This window comes from Hyperolius riggenbachi, chromosome 3, assembly GCF_040937935.1.
Source record: "Hyperolius riggenbachi isolate aHypRig1 chromosome 3, aHypRig1.pri, whole genome shotgun sequence".
In the NCBI taxonomy this organism is placed as follows: Eukaryota; Metazoa; Chordata; class Amphibia; order Anura; family Hyperoliidae; genus Hyperolius; species Hyperolius riggenbachi.
The window spans coordinates 234,105,687-234,124,491 of NC_090648.1; the positions used below are offsets into that span (position 1 = coordinate 234,105,687).

The 18,805-nt window shown below is 43.2% G+C and overlaps 1 protein-coding gene across 2 annotated transcripts in view; it reads left to right on the forward strand.

The window, feature by feature from the left end:
* Window positions 1–17,470, forward strand: part of KLHDC10 (kelch domain containing 10) — a 44,392-nt gene extending 26,922 nt beyond the window's left edge. For both annotated transcript variants that reach the window (XM_068275971.1, XM_068275972.1), the window contains 8 exons: window positions 524–745; window positions 2,298–2,452; window positions 3,222–3,370; window positions 3,503–3,587; window positions 6,409–6,475; window positions 10,364–10,411; window positions 16,868–17,007; window positions 17,094–17,470. In XM_068275971.1, coding sequence (XP_068132072.1) covers window positions 524–745; window positions 2,298–2,452; window positions 3,222–3,370; window positions 3,503–3,587; window positions 6,409–6,475; window positions 10,364–10,411; window positions 16,868–17,007; window positions 17,094–17,303 — 1,076 coding nt within the window. In that variant the 3' untranslated portion in view covers window positions 17,304–17,470. The remainder of the gene's footprint in view (window positions 1–523; window positions 746–2,297; window positions 2,453–3,221; window positions 3,371–3,502; window positions 3,588–6,408; window positions 6,476–10,363; window positions 10,412–16,867; window positions 17,008–17,093) is intronic.
* The last annotated feature ends 1,335 nt before the right edge of the window (window positions 17,471–18,805 follow it).

Here is an 18,805-nt window from a genome sequence, read left to right on the forward strand (position 1 = left end):
CTACCTATACACACACACACCTACCTATACACACACACACCTACCTATACACACACACACCTACCTATACACACACACACCTACCTATACACACACACACACACCTACACACACACACCTACACACACACACCTACACACACACACCTACACACACACACCTACACATAAATCACCCCAAACATGGTGAACCCACACACTGTGGCAGAGTTGTAATTTGAACTTTCTGTGAGCTTTGTAAACTTAGTTAGCTGTAGAGTGACTTGCAAACCTTTGGTACCGCTGCCAAAAGACTTGTGCAGTGAGCTTACATCAAACATGGAATCTCCCTTTCAGTGCTTGGGAGCAGCACAATTGCCAGGCAAGTGTAATATTTAGAACACATTTTGGCCATAGCAGAATGACAGTTTTTATATTCTCTCAGTATAAGCTTGCTTTAAAGGTTTACATGTAGCTTGTGCTTATATGTGCTGTACTCTCTGAAGTTTTTTATTGTGCTTCAGTGTGCTTGCATTGTTTTGCAGGTCGCAGGTCACCTCCTGCAAGAAGTGGTCATCGATGTGTGGCTGATAATACTAATTTATATGTATTTGGTGGGTACAATCCAGATTATGATGAATCAGGCGGGCCAGAAAATGAAGACTACCCTCTTTTCAGAGAACTTTGGCGGTACCATTTTGCCACAGGAACATGGCACCAAATGGGAACAGATGGTTATATGCCAAGGGAGCTGGCATCCATGTCATGTAAGTTCTAGAGAATCTATTTATATTGCAGAGTTACATTATCAATGATCATTAATAAAAATGGCTAAAAATGTGTAAAATAAAAAAATATTGAAACATGTTCACGAGTACCCTGATGCTGCCTAAAGGACCCCCCTCCCCTTCCAGGCAGCAATGATAGATGCAAGGGATCATGGGGACCTTCAACCAATCACTGAAAGTCCGTACTCCTAACAGGTTTTTTGTGGCAAGCATTTTTTGCAACAGGCTTTTTTTTTTTTTTTTTTTTTTTTTTTTCTTTCAGTGAATGATCATTTTCACAATATCATATAACATTGACAAAAATTGGTCAAAAGATGTTTAGCGACATGTCGATTGCGACCGTCATGACCGATCACTGAGTGACCAATTGCTCAGATCCCCATTTCCCACCGTGATGATTTTGCTGCTATCATTTAAACAATTTTTAACCTTTTTGGGACCGCCGTAGGGAAATTGAAGGCTATCTATACTGAAGGTGGGGAATTGTGTACAATTCCCATAGACTGGTAGCAGGTGTCGTCAGTCTATGGTGGCAGTCTATGGTGGACGACACACGTGCAAAAACACGCAAAGGATGCAAGAAATTGTCCATGGGTTAATGTTGGTGTTTTCCGCAGACATAAGTGTCACCTCTCCCTAACTGTATCACCTCTCTCAGCAGTTCTGTTACCTCAGATCTGTGTTCTGAGGTGACAGGAGCTGCTGTGAACGGTCACTTAAATTTGGGCACAGTGTGCACCAATACATTTGGATGCTAGAGCAATGAAGGATGGTCCACACAATGTCTCCACATCAAAAATCGATACGTTTATTCAGGACATGTCCAGGTACAAAAAAGAGAGCACTTGACTAACATGTTTCGGACATGAAGTCCTTAATCATAGTCACATCACATTTGGATGCTGCCATAGGCGCCTGTGTAAAGCACTGCTAATATTGGCTATAACAGAAAATTCTTCTCATCCATAAGGTGAAAACACGCAGACTGAAGTGGTTAAAGGGAAGGTGCGAGCATAAAAACACAGATCTACTTACCTGGGGCGTCGTCCAGCCCCTGGCTATGTGTCCCGTCATCCCCTCCGTTGCAGATGTTGACCTCGCAGGTGGAAATCTTCTGTGCCTGTGCAGCTGTGCTGATCGCCCACGTGAGTGCGAGCTCGTGCTGGCACAGAAGATGCCCACCTGCCGAGATTGGAATCTGCAATGGTGGGGATCCTGGGACACCCGAGCTGCGGCGAGGGACATGGGCTGGAGGAAGCTGCAGGTAAGTAAATGACTCTGATGCAGTAAATTGGTAGCCTGCTGTCAAGTTTTTGGTGTATGGTTGGTAAACCATTAAAGGACTATTTATTTTTGAATTCGCTGTTAGATTATTGCTTTGCACTACCTTAAGTAAACATTCTACAGTCAAACTGCTAGGTAAAAACTAGTTAATACATAGCTGAATCACTTGTAATGCTAGTGTATTTGTATTGCGATGTGACAGACTACAGTTCATGGAAATCTCACAGGGGTTATTTTAATTTTCCAGTGGTTTTGCATGGCTACAATCTGCTGGTGTTCGGTGGCACAGGCATCCCTTTTGGTGAGAGTAACGGCAATGATGTTCATGTGTGTAATGTCAAGTATAAAAGATGGGAGAAACTTAACTGTGAAGGAAAGAAACCCAATCGCATTTATGGCCAGGTGCGTGTTCTATCTATACAATAAGTTATATGCAGAATTCTATTTGTGTACATATCAATCCTTTCTTTCTCTCTTTCTTCTCTTTCTTTTTCTCTTTCTTGCATATAATGGGAAAATACATTATCAGATGGTTTGCAGAACTACTTCAAGGGGTTTGGCCATGGGGAAATTATGGGCTATCTCAGTATGTTGGTTATGCACGTTATAAGATAACCTACGTATCACAGCCCACACTCTGCATGTTAAATTGCACACATCATCACAGTATGATCAATTGCTATAAAATGTGTGCATCATTTATACATCCAGAAACTATAGGTAGTTTGTGCATTGTGTCTGTTAAAATGCAGGGAATGTGTATATGCCCATACAATTATGTGGGCTCTGCGTTCAGATCCAGCAACACACAGGCCCATATCCTATGTTTCTCCTGAGTTTTCTCCAAGGAGATATTTCAAACCTTGCCATTACAATGCCTTTTAAAGCTCCCACCAAGCAGGAAGTTGTTCAAAATACATGCAAGTATATTATTTTTGCAAGTATAAGTATTTTTCCTACTTTTTAGTACCTTTTCAATTGTTAAGAACTTATTTTTATTAAGATGATATGAAAATGTATCTAGGAGAAAACTGGAGAAAGGTTGATTGGATAAGGACCACAGTGTGAATTCATCCTTATATATTTTTCTGCAAAGAAGGCAATCTGAATCTTGAGCACAAGTAATTTACTCAGTGCATCACTGTGTCTTCATCATTTCTCTGCATTTCAGGCAATGGCAATTATTAATGGCTTCCTATATGTATTTGGAGGAACAACTGGCTACATCTACAGTACAGACCTGCATAGGTTGGACCTCTCCACCAGAGAATGGGTTCAGCTGAAACCAAACAATCCACCATGTGATCTGCCAGAAGAAAGGTAAACTTTGCCCCGTTTTGTGTCCCTCACATATATCGGCAGTGAAATAAAGGCCCTCAATGGGTAATTTAGCACCATCACATGTAACATAAAGGAAACTGACAGCTGCCTTTCATTGCTTGTTACCTTTAGGTATAGGCATGAAATTGCACATGACAGACAGAGGATCTATGTACTAGGTGGTGGAACATCTTGGACGGCATATTCTTTAGATAAGGTAACTTTTGTAAATGTCACATGAGTTCGAGGATATTATGCTGTATTGCTTGAGAAGTTTGTATGATATGCCTTGCTGAGCAATAACGAGATTCTTAAAGGAAGTACTGATGGCTGCATACAGGAGCTGAATTATCAACGCAGGAGGAAGAGTGCAGCTCCACTGTTGTGTGTTTTTTGTTAGAGCAGAAACCTTATTTTGCTTCTCTGGATGAGTGCGCCATCTTGCTGTCCCTTTTGCTGATCTTGATAGGTTAGCCTCCATACCTGAAGGTTGTGTAACTAGACCAGCCATCAGCGGTGTGCAGATGAGATTTAAGAAGCCTTGGATGCGTGGTAACAAGCACTTGACATGTTCAGTGAGTTTTGTATCTGAGGCCAGTCTACTGGTTCCCATACACTGAGATCTTCCCCAGCAGATTCAGTTGCTGTGATCCAATCTGCCAAAGGTCGATGCCCCAGCATGCAGATCGAGCATTTTGATCAATTTCGGGCCCAAATTGATTAACATTACAAACCGGAGAGAATAGTATTTTTTGGTGGTCGAAAGTGGGCACGGCGTTATCTATGTGAGAGGCTTAGGGGCCCCAGAGAGCAGTATTAGCAGGGTGGACACCTTGGGAAAGCTGTGCAAATTTGGACAGAGGCGCCAGGCAGGTTAAAATGATCTAAAAACGAGGAGTACAGGTGGACTTACCTCCTGGTGACGTCCCCAAGTCTCGTAATGTAACTGTACAGAGAACAAGACTTCGGAGATGGAGGGCGTGCGTCGCAGCCGTCGCTGGAGAAAGCCCTCGGGTGAGTACATCTATTTACTCAACGGGCTTAGACGGGGGGGGGGGGAGATCTGGGGGAGGAGGGGGATGGGCCACCCGCACAGCCACAATAGAAGGGGGATCACCCCACCCGCAGAGAGGGGGATCCCCCGCCAGCACAGCCTCCGCATACAAGCGGGAACCCCCGCACATTCTCTGCCCCGCTGGCTGCCCAGGGATTCCCTAGGGTGGCTGGATGCTTGTTCTGCATGCTGTGGGTAGCACAGATCACTACCCACAGAGTGCTAGGAGGATGAGCAGGAGATGATCGGGAGGAGGGGTGGAGAGGATTGGGGGGGAGGGGGGGGGGAAGACATCTGGCTACCTATATACCTGGCTAAATACCTGGCTCACTATATACCTGGCTGCACACCTGGCTCACTATACACCTGGCTCACTATATCCAGTGGGTTGCAAAAGTATTCGGCCCCCTTGAAGTTTTCCACATTTTGTCATATTACTGCCACAAACATGAATCAATTTTATTGGAATTCCACATGAAAGACCAACACAAAGTGAAACGAAAATCCTACATGATTCCAAACATTTTTTACAAATAACTGCAAAGTGGTGCGTGCGTAATTATTCGGTCCCCTTTGATCTGAGTGCAGTCAGTTGCCTATAGACATTGCCTGATGAGTGGTAATGACTAGAGTGCACCTGTGTGTAATCTAATGTCAGTACAACTACAGCTGCTCTGTGAGGGCCTCAGAGGTTGTCTAAGAGAATATTGGGAGCAACAACACCGTCAACAACAAGCCCAAAGAACACACAAGACAGGCCAGGGATCAAGTTATTGCAAAATTTAAAACAGGCTTAGGCTACAAAAAGATTTCCAAAGCCTTGAACATCCCACGGAGCACTGTTCAAGCGATCATTCAGAAATGGAAGGAGTATGGCATAACTGTAAACCTACCAAGATAAGGCCATCCACCTAAACTCACAGGCCGAACAAGGAGAGCGCTGATCAGAAATGCAGTCGAGGCCCATGGTGACTCTGGAAGAGCTGCAGAGATCTACAGCTCAGGTGGGAGACTCTGTCCATAGGACAACTATTAGTCATGGACTGTACAAAGTTTGCCTTTATGGAAGAGTGGCAAGAAGAAAGGCATTGTTAACAGAAAGCATAAGAAGTCCCGTTTGCAGTTTGCCACAAGCCATGTGGGGGACACAGCAACCATGTGGAAGAAGGTGCTCTGGTCAGATGAGACCAAAATGGAACCTTTTGGCCAAAATGCAAAACGCTATGTGTGGTGGAAAACTAGCACTGCACATCACTCAGAACACACCATCCCCACTGTGAAATATGGTGGTGGCAGCATCATGCTCTGGGGGTGCTTCTCTTCAGCAGGGACAGGGAAGCTGGTCAGAGTTGATGGGAAGATGGATGGAGCCAAATACAGGGCAATCTTGAAAGAAAACCTCTTGGAGTCTGCAAAAGACTTCAGACTGGGGTGGAAGTTCACCTTCCAGGAGGACAACGACCCTAAACATAAAGCCAGGGCAACAATGGAATGGTTTAAAACAAAACATATCCATGTGTTAGAATGGCCCAGTCAAAGTCCAGATCTAAATCCAATCGAGAATCTGTGGCAAGAAGATCTGAATACTGCTGTTCACAAATGCTGTCCATCTAATCTGACTGAGCTGGAGCTGATTTGCAAAGAAGAATGGGCAAGGATTTCAGTCTCTAGACGTGTAAAGCTGGTAGAGACATACCCTAAAAGACTGGCAGCTGTAATTGCAGCAAAAGGTGGTTCTACAAAGTATTGACTCAGGGGGCCGAATAATTACGCACACCCCACTTTGCAGTTATTTTATAAAGTGGCCCAAATGTTTTGGTTAGTTGTATATCTGCAACAAATAGAGTGTGTTTGTGTATTATATTTTAACCCTTATTGTATTTTCAATGGTAATTTATTATTTATCCAATTGTTGCAGCTATATTTTTTGGGAACATACTAACTGTAATCTTTTCCATGATTTTAAATGTTTTCATTATAATAGATTCACGCTTATAATTTTGAAACAAACAACTGGGAGGAAATTCCTACCAAACCACATGAAAATCTAGGTATGTAACACTATTATTATTATTATTTTTTTTTTTGCCTTTTTACGCTCAGTAATGATAACCAAGCTTAATCAGTTAACCCTTAGCACACTTGCATGCAACTACTTTCATGCAAATCAGTCATCCAGGAACCAATGTGATCCCTACAGCTAGGCTAGAAGCCGGGGTCTTGGTTGGAAAAGAAATACATTGTGTAGCGTAGTCACATTCTGGGGAACCTCTGTGCTGGTATATGTGACTGTGCAAGAGAATGTATTTTGTAACGAAGACCCCAGCTTTTAACTTACCTGTGAGGATAGCAGTGGTTCCTAGATGAGTAATCTGCATGAAAGTATTTGCATGTGAGCGTGCAAAGTGTTAACTGATGTTGCTGTTTTGTTGGCCACACCTTGTTTTCCACTTTTTATTGTTTCAATGTCCTAACTTGAGGTGAGGAGCAAGGTTTCAGTGTTTGTTTTTTTGTTTTGTTTTTCTCTGATAACCAAGCTTAAAGACAAATTAGTTCTATTTCCACTCTGATCCTTATTTAGGCTACTTTCACACTGATGCATGTTACCTTGTGTCAGGCAATCTAATCTCATGACAAGCGCAAAGCAATTTATATTGCAATGATGCGCTCACATCGGCACCTTGGTGATGGAAGGAGGCATGCTGTGTGGTAACCGTTGCAGTGAAGGCTACTTTATGTACTGTATTCTTCACTGTATGCATCACATGCGTACCATGCAATGCAGCTTTTTTTTTCCTTTTGTTTCAAACCTGTTTTTACAGGGTACTCAATGCACCTGTGTGAGGCCTTATTATGACCACTCCAAAGATCATTTGCATCCCTAGGTGGGATGTGATAAGTTATCCATAAACCTGGAACAGACAATCATCTGTTATCTGGTAAAAGTGCTGTCCTTACCAGTATTTTACTTGCTTAGTATTTTTAAAGGTGCCCAAGGTGTACAATCTCCTAAACGACTGACAATGCAATCAATCAGGTACCACAAATGGTGGCAATTGACGAACGATCTCTTTGTCTATTCGAATTACCAAATCATTATTTTATCCTGATTAGATTGCTTATCACTTTCCCCTTCATTGGTGGGCCTGAACGATAGTTTCAGATCGATCGGATGGTCTATTGTTCGGGAAATTGAATAGCTAATGGGCCCTTCAAGAATCATGAGATTGTTGATTTTGAGAGGCTTGAAGCAAACTTGAAACATAAAAAAAAATCATAACTCTCCATACCATTAATTCCATAATGACTTCCCTGTGACTCTATTTCTTCCATGTACAGTGGCTTACAGCTACCGTGTCCCCGGCACTTGCCAACCCTTATTCTTTTCAGGGTGTTTGCTTTCCCTGGTGAACTGTCTATATGTCGTGCTACATTCTATTGCCAATTGAGTCTACCTTTTTACCAGGGCTGTGGAGTCGGGACAAAAATCTTCCGACTCCTCAGTTTATGAAACCACGACCCCAATTCCGGGTACCCAAAATGGCTTACTCCTCGACTCCGACTCCTTAGTCTAATACTTAACAGGGCTGTGGATTTTGTACAAAAATCATCCGACGACTCAGTTTATGAAATCGACTCTGACTCCGGGCGCCCACAATTACTCCGACTCCACAACCCTGCTTCTTACATGTATACCGTAAGAGCCTGGACACTATTTGCATTGAGCATTTTTTTTAAATGACTGTAAATGAGGCTTATTTTTCGAGTAGGGATCATATTTATTTACTACTTCTATAGCACCGACATCTTACACAGCGCTGTACAGAGTATATATTGTCTTGTCGCTACGCCACCATGCTGCCCAATTCCTCAAAAATCTTGAAAAATCATGTTGGTGGTAATTTTAAGGGTAGGTCTTTTCGGTGTAATGGGTATAACTATATTTTACTTACTTTCACCCCCCTTCCCGAAGCAGATTAATGGTTTATTTCCCTAATGGGAAATAGTATATTGGGTATAAATATAGCGCTTGCTGCACTGTGACCTGAGAGCATTATGGTTTTATTTATCTTTGGTATTTTATACAAATTACATTACATGGCATCAGCAGCTGGCAATGTAATTATTCAATCAAAAGAACCGCACACCTGTCCGTGAGCTTGCTGGTACCGGATACCTGTTGCAGCAGTCAATCCAGTAATCCAAAGAGGGATCCGCACACAGACTTCTGGAACAAACTGTGTTTATTGTTCCATATGCACACATGTAAGACAACAGTCGTCTACACCCGACGATCGTTTAGTGGTCAATGCGGCCCCCTTTGTCAAGGCATTAGCAGACTGACATATACGTATATGTCAGTCTGCTAATGCCTTGACAAAGGGGACCGTATTGGCCACGAAATGATCGTCTGTGTAGACGACTTTTGATGTCTTACATGTGTGCATATGGAACAATAAACACAGTTTGTTCCAGAAGTCTGTGTGCGGATCCCTCTTTGGATTATTGGCAATGTAATTATGACTTGTAATAAGCTGGGAGACAGGATTTTATTCTATGGTTATGTCATCCAGTAATTCGGCTTTAAAATGGAACATTGGAAATGCATGCCCCTATTAATTCGCATATAGAGCAGTATATTGAAAGGTTTACATTTAATTTTTTTTTCTTGTTTAATCATAAACCTAAAGACAATACAGTCATCAGTATACTTTGTGTGAAAACCTACTAAGAAATGACACTTCTTGAGCCTGACCACACTGACAATCACTGACCAATGTTACCATCTCCATTTAGTATGAAGGTGTACCTACACAATCTGCTCATACTATTTAAAGGGGTTCTGTGGGGGAGGGGGGGCTGAGGATAAAAAAAAACTTACCTGGGGCTTCTATCAGCCCCCTGTAGCAGTAATGTCCCACGCCGTCCTCCTCCGATCCACCGTGCCCCGATCTAGTGCGGCATGCCGTCCAACTGCGGCTGCGTGGCAATGGCCACGCACCTGCTTGTTCCCGCCTGCGCCATCGGAAGCTTACTGTGCAGGCGCAGTACAAGAAAACTTCGTACATGCGCAGTAAACATCCGATGACGCGGGCAGCAGCGCGCATTATTCTTCTTGTCAGACAAATTATTGCCTGGTGCCAGGAACGGCGGATCGGAGGACGGCTTGGAACATTACTGCTACATGGGTCAGATAGAAGCCCCAGGTAAGTGGCGGTTTTTATCCTCAGACCTCCCCCCCCCCCCCCCCTTTACAGAACCCCTTTAATATCTGTTGATACTACATGGAGGTGGTGAAATTGGTCCGTGATTGGCCAATCATAATCTTATCTGTGTACCAGGCTTAAGTGTCTTCCAGCTTCTTATTTATGCACGGGGTGTGCAGACTGGGACAGGCCCTCTCACTCTTCACTAGGTTTCTTACACCTGACAAAATTCCTTACAGCTGTCGCTTCTCTGCACTCGGCTCCTGACCTGTCCGTTACTGCAGTGAGGACAGAGGTAAAGGCTTTGTCAAGTGTAAAGAGGGGTTTCATGTCACCCTCAGCCCCACTAACAGATTAGGAAGTATGCAATACTGAACATTAACATTTCTCAAAACTTTTAAATCAAAGTATATTATGCATTCTTACTGTATTAGTCCTGTATTAGTGTAAAGTGCTTCACTGTGTGTGGTAGGCGTGTCCCCTTTGTGTGATGCTTAACTAGTCACTACCTTTTGGGGAAAGTGTGCAGAGATCCATTCATTTGGTAATACAGTTGGGATAAAAATGCTCTTCACACACTTTAATTTACCATCTAAGCGGTTGCATTTCTGGACCAGAGCGGGAAATGGCACAGAATTGCTCCTAGTGGAAACCAGCCCCAAGTGTGTGGGTTTTTTTGGGGGTTTTTTAAATTTCTTTTTCCCCATGTGTACTAAATATTTTGTGTTCCAGGTTTTCCAGCTGCCAGACGCTGCCATAGCTGTGTCCAAATAAGAAACGGTGAGATTTGTTGCTTTACAGACAAATCCCTCTCTGCTAGGGCTAGCTAGACTATCCAGTCATGTCATCTGCTTTGACAGACCTCAGTACTGTTTTGTTTATCTGGCTGCAAATAAATAAATAAAAATGAATGGAAATCAGAAAAAATAAAAAAGCCAGATCCTTGCCTAAGGAGAAGGAAGACTCTGGGTCCTATAGAGCAGAGTTCCCCAACCCTGTCCTCAAGGCCCACCAACAGTGCATGGTGTGCAGGAAACCACAAACATGATCAGGTGGGGATATTAGTGCCTCAGCAGAGCGGATTAGCTACCTCTGTGGATTTCTACAAAACATGCACTGTTGTTGTCCCTTGAGGACAGGGTTGGGGAAGACTGCTAAAGAGCCTTCCCGATCCCTGCTGCAGCGCTGGCTCCCATGTAGCAGTATTCAACCAACTTAATAAAATACTGCTGTCATCACCGCTGAAGGGAGGCTTTGGAACTCTTTGAGAGCCCGAGTGCTCCCAAAGACAGGCCGCTCCATACTGCGCATGCGCTCTTTCTCGCACATGCGCCCTTTCTCACGTGTGCACAATATGGAGCCGCGTGTGTTCGGGAGGACTCTGCTCCCGAAGTCCCCCACAGCAGGGGATTTAAATGGAGGAGCTGCCGCTGCAACGATTGCACTGGGAGAGGAGGGGGAAGGAGCCTTCCCTCTCCTTAGGAAAGAATCTGGTGTGTGTTTTCCATTAGCTTTAAGTCTTATAGAAATGGAAAATGATCAAACGAGGACTAAAATGAACTTACGATAGTAGCCCAGCAAGTACCAGTCTTACTTTACCAATGTTTAAAGTACTACCTTTTTAAAATTAGACTGTATTGAAAATATTGCCTTCAGGAGCTGGCCTATCACAAACCATTCATTGCTGAATGACCTCTGCAGCCCTGAACTTTTCTGTTAATTTACATCTGTCCAGCTAACACTTACTGGGGGACAGGAAAACAAGCAGAAGTGAAACAGTTGCTCAAAGAAATCATACAATAGTTTAATCCCACCTGTTGAGACTTGATTGGTTACACCCTAGGTTCTCAACATGCGGTACGCGTACCCCAGGGGGTACTTCTGATGGTTCCAGGGGGTACTCGGGCTTGATACACTTAACCAAGAATAACCAATTTAGAGTTTTAGAAAATTATAAATCATATTTAAACAACACCAATTTACTATTTTAGCTAATTAAAAGCAATAGTTAATTCTTGGAAGTTGTTTAGAATTATTATCATGCACTACGATTCAATATATATTTGTTAAGGGGTACTTGTCATAATGGTTACTATGCTAGGGGGTACTTGGTGAGTACACGGGTTTTAAAGGGGGTATATACCAATAAAATGTTGAGAAACACTGGGTTACACCATGTAGCTGCTCCACTTTAGCTCCAGTTTCCTTTGTTCTTATTTCTTACCCTGATAAATCGCCCTCATTGGCTGTAGCACCCCCCCTCCCTTCCTTCTGTTCTAGTTTGCATAGTTAAATGACTGACTGTAAAGCATACCTCAGGTGTGTAGTTAGAAGGCTTGAGCCAATGAGATTTGTTAGGTATGTACAACCTTTTTTAGGTATCGGTTTCATTTGGCCAGTGGGAAATTTTCTAATTCTGCATGTTGACATTGAGGTTTCCATGTTAATGATGCAAAACTGGTGAACTTTTTTTTTTTATTTTGGAAATTCATTTGTAAAAAAATTACAATGCAATTTGAATTTACATAATGCTATATCTGCTAAAAGATGGGCAATTCTAAGGGCTGATTCACGCTACAATTAAGCGCTAGAGATTTGAAAAACTCTTGCTAATGGGGGTTTCTTACAAAATCACATCACTCCAGTGAGAACACACACATAGATTAACATTAGCAGGAGCTTTTAAAATCGCAGAGCGCTCAGAAAAGCTCTAGTAGAGGGAATTAGCCCTAATGGTGGGAATACACGGGTCGACCAGCGGCTCGATTAACCGCCGGATCGACCCGAGCCGCATCCCCGCCACGTGTCCGTGCGGATCGATTACCGCTCGTCTCCGCCGGCGCTTCCTTATCAGCACTCGATTCCCTGCCATTGTCCGCAGGCAGGAATCGAGCGGGCGGGGGTCGAGCGCCTTGATCGGGCCAGCTGAATATTATCAGCTGGCCGAAGCAGCTGGTCGATACACGGTACAGAAACGTACCGTGTATCCCCAGCATAAGGTCCCATTCACACTGGGTCGATTCCCGCTAATTGCCGAAGCACTAGTGCTTTTTAACTTAATGACAGTGATCTCACTGCTGCCAATTGCGGGCAATTAGTGGCAATCGCACAACGCGGTGCATGCAGCATTTTACTGCAAATTTTTTTTTTTTAGAGTGATCATGATACAGTGCTAAAAGCGCTAATCACAATCGCTCAAAAATCGTGTGTACAGCCATTTTACCGCAGTAAAATCACCCGCGCTAAGCGATAGCGTTTTGCGATTTCTAGTGTGAATGGGCCTTAAGAGTAATGTGATGAACACTGAAGAGGAAGTGAAGATTAACTTACGTGATAAAACAATTCCTGGGAGCAATCTTCTTGGATCCTAGACAAATAACATTTTTCTTCACCTTTATGTATCCAGTGGGTGCTGTGGCAAGACTTCAGGGATGCTTCAGATACCTTGCACAGAGCATACATTATATGGTTACATTTACCTCTCCCTGCTCCAGAACAGTCCATACCCAGCTGTGCACCGTGCTGTCACTCTTCTGAATGGTTGCTGGTACTTTGTGACAAATGCAGAGCATGGAAAAATAACAATTGCTGTGCTCCCTCTCCGTACAGCCCATCACCACTTCTGTAGCCTGTATGAATGGAAACCAATGGGGATGAAAATATTTCAGCTTCTTTCAACAGAGCTTCTGCAGAGCAAACAAGTATATTTTTCAGTCATAGAACAAAGATGTTTTTAAAGCGGACCTGAACTCAGAACATCCTCTCTGCTCTAAAAGATGCGCAACATTATAGTAGACTTTAAACAAAAAAACATTTCTTTGTTTAAAGCTAATATAAATCTGCACGGTTTCTACTTCCTGATTCATGGAGGCCGACATATTGTTAACAGCCTGTGCTTTCAAATGAGCTTATCTGTTATCTCTGCCATAGTCATGTGACACGGGGAGAGCTCAAATTACAACTTGTGATTAGACACAGATGAGGGGGAATTAAACATGTTAAACTCTAAATACATACAGGGTGTTTTTCTCTGTTTCTTCAGTCCTGTACAAGGTCCACTTTAATGATTATTTTATGTTAGTGATTTCACTTTTAAGGTGGCCATACATCAGGGACTTGGTGGCTGATTGACCATCCGATTCGATTATTATAATCAAATTGGATGAAAGTCTGTGCCGCCAAGTGCATGCCCGACCAACAATGCAATCAATTTCAAGGTGAAAAATGATCACATTGTTGTCGATCGCGCATACTGCAAGATGTTGGGCTGACTTGCTTGATTGGGTGCGCGGCGGGGGCGGCGTGTAATTTTGCGACGATCGACCGGGGCGAAACTCCTAGTGCTGTTCCCACTAATGTGACTCCACACACTCCTGCAAATACTAGGAAACCAGGTGGGGCACGCTTGTATGTACAATGGAATGCGCCCAGAGCAGGGGAGGGACAAGCGCAGGACCCGGACAGGTAATGTATACCTTGCACGGGGGGGGGGGGTTCCATTTTTCATTAGGGGACAGCGTTGGGGTGGCAGATGCGGTGCACAAGGCCGATTCCAGATCGATTTCAGCATGGAATTGATCGGGAATCAGCCTGCAGTGTATGGGCAGTTGACAGAGCTCTCTCTAATCAGATTAGATCAGAGAGAGATTTGTCTCTTGGTCGAATCTGCCCACCATCGCTAGATGTATGGCTACCTTTAGTGCAGTGTTCCCCAACCCTGTCCTTAAGGCCCACCAACCGGGCATGTTTTTGGAAATCCACAGAGGTAGTTAATCAGCTCTGCTGAGACACTAATTACCTCACCTGTGCATGTTTGTAGTTTCCAGTAAAACCTGTATTGTTGGTGGGCCTTGAGGACAGGGTTGGGGAACTCTGTTCAGAATTCTGCTGTAAAGCAAAGTGGCAGATTTATCAGAAAACGGGCAAAACAAGTGCCTAAGTGGAAAAGTTGCTCAGAGCACACCAATCGGAAACCCCTGCTTTGGCATGCATGTCTGAATAGGGATGATCAATGAGATGCAAATATTTCTTTGTTTGTGCAGAACCATGTACATTTTTATTCAAATACAGTGGGATGCGAAAGTTTGGGCAACCTTGTTAATGTCATGATTTTCCTGTACAAATTGTTGGGTGTTACGATAAAAAATGTCAGTTAAATATATCACATAGGAGACGCACTGATATTTGAGAAGTGACTGACGGCGTGAAGTGACCTAGAGCCCGTTTTTTTTTAAACGGGCTTAGGTCAACTAGTATGATCTACCGTATTTTTTGGAATATAAGAGGCACTTTTTCTCCCCCCCAAAATAGGGAGAAAAATTTCCTGCGTCTTATATTCCTAAGGCAGGGAATCCTCGACTTCAGAACTGCCCGACGATCCGCCGCATTGTTGGGGACTCCCTGCCTTGTTTCCCTGCCCCCAGCATGCCCCCGCTCCCCCTTGGCAACAGTGACAGCAAAGCAACTCACCTTCCTATGGATTCCAGCGCTGTGTGGTCCTCCGGGGCGGCATGTCGGCGCTACACCTGTAAAAGAAAAGTTAGCAGCAGAGCGGCTCACCTACCCAGCGGCCATTGAATCATTACCAGCAGCTTCCCCTAGTGACGGCTCCTGTTAATGATTCAATGAGTCATTTCCCATGACTCAATGAGTCATTAACAGGAGCAGTCACTAGGGGAAGCCGCCCGGTACCGAGATGTCTGCAGATTGTCACCACTGGGTAGGTGAGCCGCTCTGCTGGGGGAGGGGGGCATGGACAGAGGACAGGTTGGGGGGTGGGGGGGGGGGGTACACACATGGACATGCACAGGAGGCGCACACACACATGGGGACACGGACTGGAGGACCGGGGGGGGGGGGGTGAATGGGTCACACACGCACACGCACACACACACACACACACACGATACAGGAGGTCAATGGGGGAGCACATGTACAAGACGCTCCGGGAACATGAATGCACCAGGTTTAGTATATACAGTATACATTTTTTTTTTTCCCTGATTTTTGCCCTCTAAACCTAGGTGCGTCTTATATTCCGAAAAATACGGTATTTAACTGACATATTTTATCGTAACAACCAACGATTTATACAGGAAAATCATGACGACTAACAAGGTTGCCCAAACTTTTGCATCCCTCTGTATATGCATCTTGAAATTGGACCAATCAAGTCCCACCCAGGTTTAAATCGATTTTTCCAGCTGCACATTTGCATAAAAATTTCCATAAATCTGCATTAACTCAGAAATATTTGCATCTCATTGATCATCCCTACCTCTGAACAAATCTAGAGCCAGCTCCATTCTGGACAATCTGCATTGGCTCAGGAAATACAGGGAAAAGGCATTGACATCGGTGAATATGTCAGTAGATGGTACAGAATGAAAGTGGATCGGAAATCAGATCGGACATGTTGGAAATAGTCGATCTGACAGTCTGTCAGAAAATTGCAACATGTGTGGCTAGCATAAGGTTGTGCATTCTGTCAGATTTGATTAGCAGAGGAGCAGTTTATGTACATCGATTAGCAGATGGACAGTTTGTGTATTTTGAGAGCCAGTCATTTTGAAGAAAAAAATAGCATTACAACTTTTTCTGGCTTGCATTGTTTTTGACTTTGTGATCTTTGCACCAAAGAATAAGGCTCCAGCTACAAACTGTTTCCTGCTGAATGCAGAAGTGTATTTCTCCAACAGTCAAATGTATATTTTTGTGTAAAATGCCGATTCTAGAGACAGTAAGGCCTCTTCCAAACTACATGCAATTCAGATTGTTTTATTTGATCCGATTTTTGATTCCGATTAAAAAAAGTAGCAGCATGCAGTACTTTTTTTTTTTTTTTTTTGATCGAAATTAAAAATGGGATAGTATAAAAAAATAAAAAAAAAAATCCTAATCGCATGTAGTGTGCAAGAGTCCTTACAATGTGCAGATTGTCGTTTGAATTTGTGTCCATAGCCCTGCCTCTACAGGCTCAACCTTCCTCCCACAGCCCAGCAAGAGACCACTAGTGAGGTCATTGCTATTTCAGGTCCAATTACACCTAGTTAGACTCCGAAGTAATTTAATTTAATGTTTGCTTGGTTGGAGTACAAATAATTTAGAAAATTATATTACAAAACATAAGGCCTATTTGAACTAGTTGTGTTTGGGGATCGCTTAGTAGCTTTGAGACATATTGCCGAGAAATCTATCTAATCTTTTGTGTCTTCTTCCTTTTTTTTTTTTTTTTAGAAGTGTTTATATGCGGAGGTTACAATGGAGAGGTGATCTTGGGGGATCTCTGGAAATTAAACTTGCAGACGTTTAGGTGGACGAGACTCCCTGCTATGATGCCTGAACCAGCATACTTCCACTGTGCGGCCGTCACACCGGTATGCCATTGATATTTGTTGTCACTACTGGCTACACTCAGTGCGCTGATCTGTGTCATATAATCAATGTCTGTCCTTGTTTTTAGGCTGGCTGTATGTATATCCATGGAGGTGTAGTTAATATTCAGCAAAACAAGCGGACTGGTTCCTTGTTCAAAATCTGGCTTGTAGTGCCCAGTCTTTTAGAACTGTGTTGGGAGAACTTGCTGAAGTATTTCCCGCAGCTTGCACACCTTCCTACATGTCAGCTTCTGCAGCTTGGACTGTCACAGGGCCTCATAGAGAGGCTTAAATAAGGAAGCCTACTGGGTTAACTTATGGAGTTCATGATTCAAGGATCTCTCCAGGAGCCTGCTGCTAACAAGATCCGGATGCCAGGACCTTAATCAATATCCGCGGCCTTCAATCCTTTTCACATTTTACCTAGACCAGCAAATAAATCTGTGATGTTGCGTCACACGCCTTTACTGGTCAACATGACTTTTTATCCAGTGCGAACTTGGACTATGAATACTTCAACTTGTACTTTTTAAATATTTAACTTATTTGTTCTTTGCTGGAAATGGATGCTCCACTTTTCCCATATTGCTTTAGCTCTGATTCTTGCAATCCACGTGGTCTGATCAATCTCCTTGCTGTATGTGACTGCATAGCATATGGATTCTGGATGGCCTATTCCAGCAGGCTGAAGACATGCTTTATGCTGCAAGTATATTTGCAATCCATGCCAAATCATAAATGTAGTTTTCACCCCGATAGTGGCCTATCCTCCATTCGTCATGCTGGTGATATACATACCTCTGCATCTGACAGACTTGTGATAAAGGCTAAGCTATGGTATCGGACTATAGCAGAAGATTGAAGGAGCAAGCCGACACTAGAGGAGTTCGTCAATTCCTGTTACTCCTGAAGTATTTTGCTAATGCTGTCTATTTGCCATTCTAAGAACAAGACTGTATTATCTCCCACTGTGGATATTTCTATGCTACTGGCCAAAAACTCCGCAGAGAAAAACAGTCCATAACCAAGTTGCCAATTGTCATATAACTTGCCCTACTGAATCTTATCGGGGTGCTCTTGGTTATCTTTGCACTTGTCCTCTAGCGATAGAAGACCATGTATGACCTATACTGCAAATGTCATTTTGCATTGTATTCACAGGCAGCTTTGTCCGTAGTTTCTAGAGAGAAAACAGGTTGGGACAGATTAAAGGTCTTAATGCACAGGATTTGCATGGCAAGCAAATGTTCTCCAGCAGAGACTCTGCTTTATGCAAACAGGTGATGTCAGTCTCCCATCTTTATAGATTAATTTAGAGAATACACCTTTCACCCACCCATTATTGAACCCACTTCTGCTTTGCCAGGTGCTTATATTTCTCCTTTGCTTCCCTCCAAAAATATGGAAAATGATTCTCTGGTTTATAGTGAATACAGTTGCTTGTTTAGAATGATGATTGTACCCTTGAGATGGCTTTTACACCTCCCGTCTGCAAATAGTCTTTTATGTTTTGGTTTAAGTTTTTATTCTGAATGTACAGCCTTCAGGATTAGTAGAAGGCTTTACAGAAGTTTGTGGTGCCTACATTATGTATAACGTGTGCGTTTATCATACTGTAGACACTACAGTGTTAAATATGCTGTATGCCTAATATGTTTCTCACTTTAAATTGCTGATCGAGGCAACCTTGTCAATTTTAAAGCTACATTAAGCAAATTCATAGTCTGAAGTGCCTCAGGGCCCCATGATTCTTCTGCATTAAAATGCATCCTTCTTTTTTTATGACTCTTATGTGTTT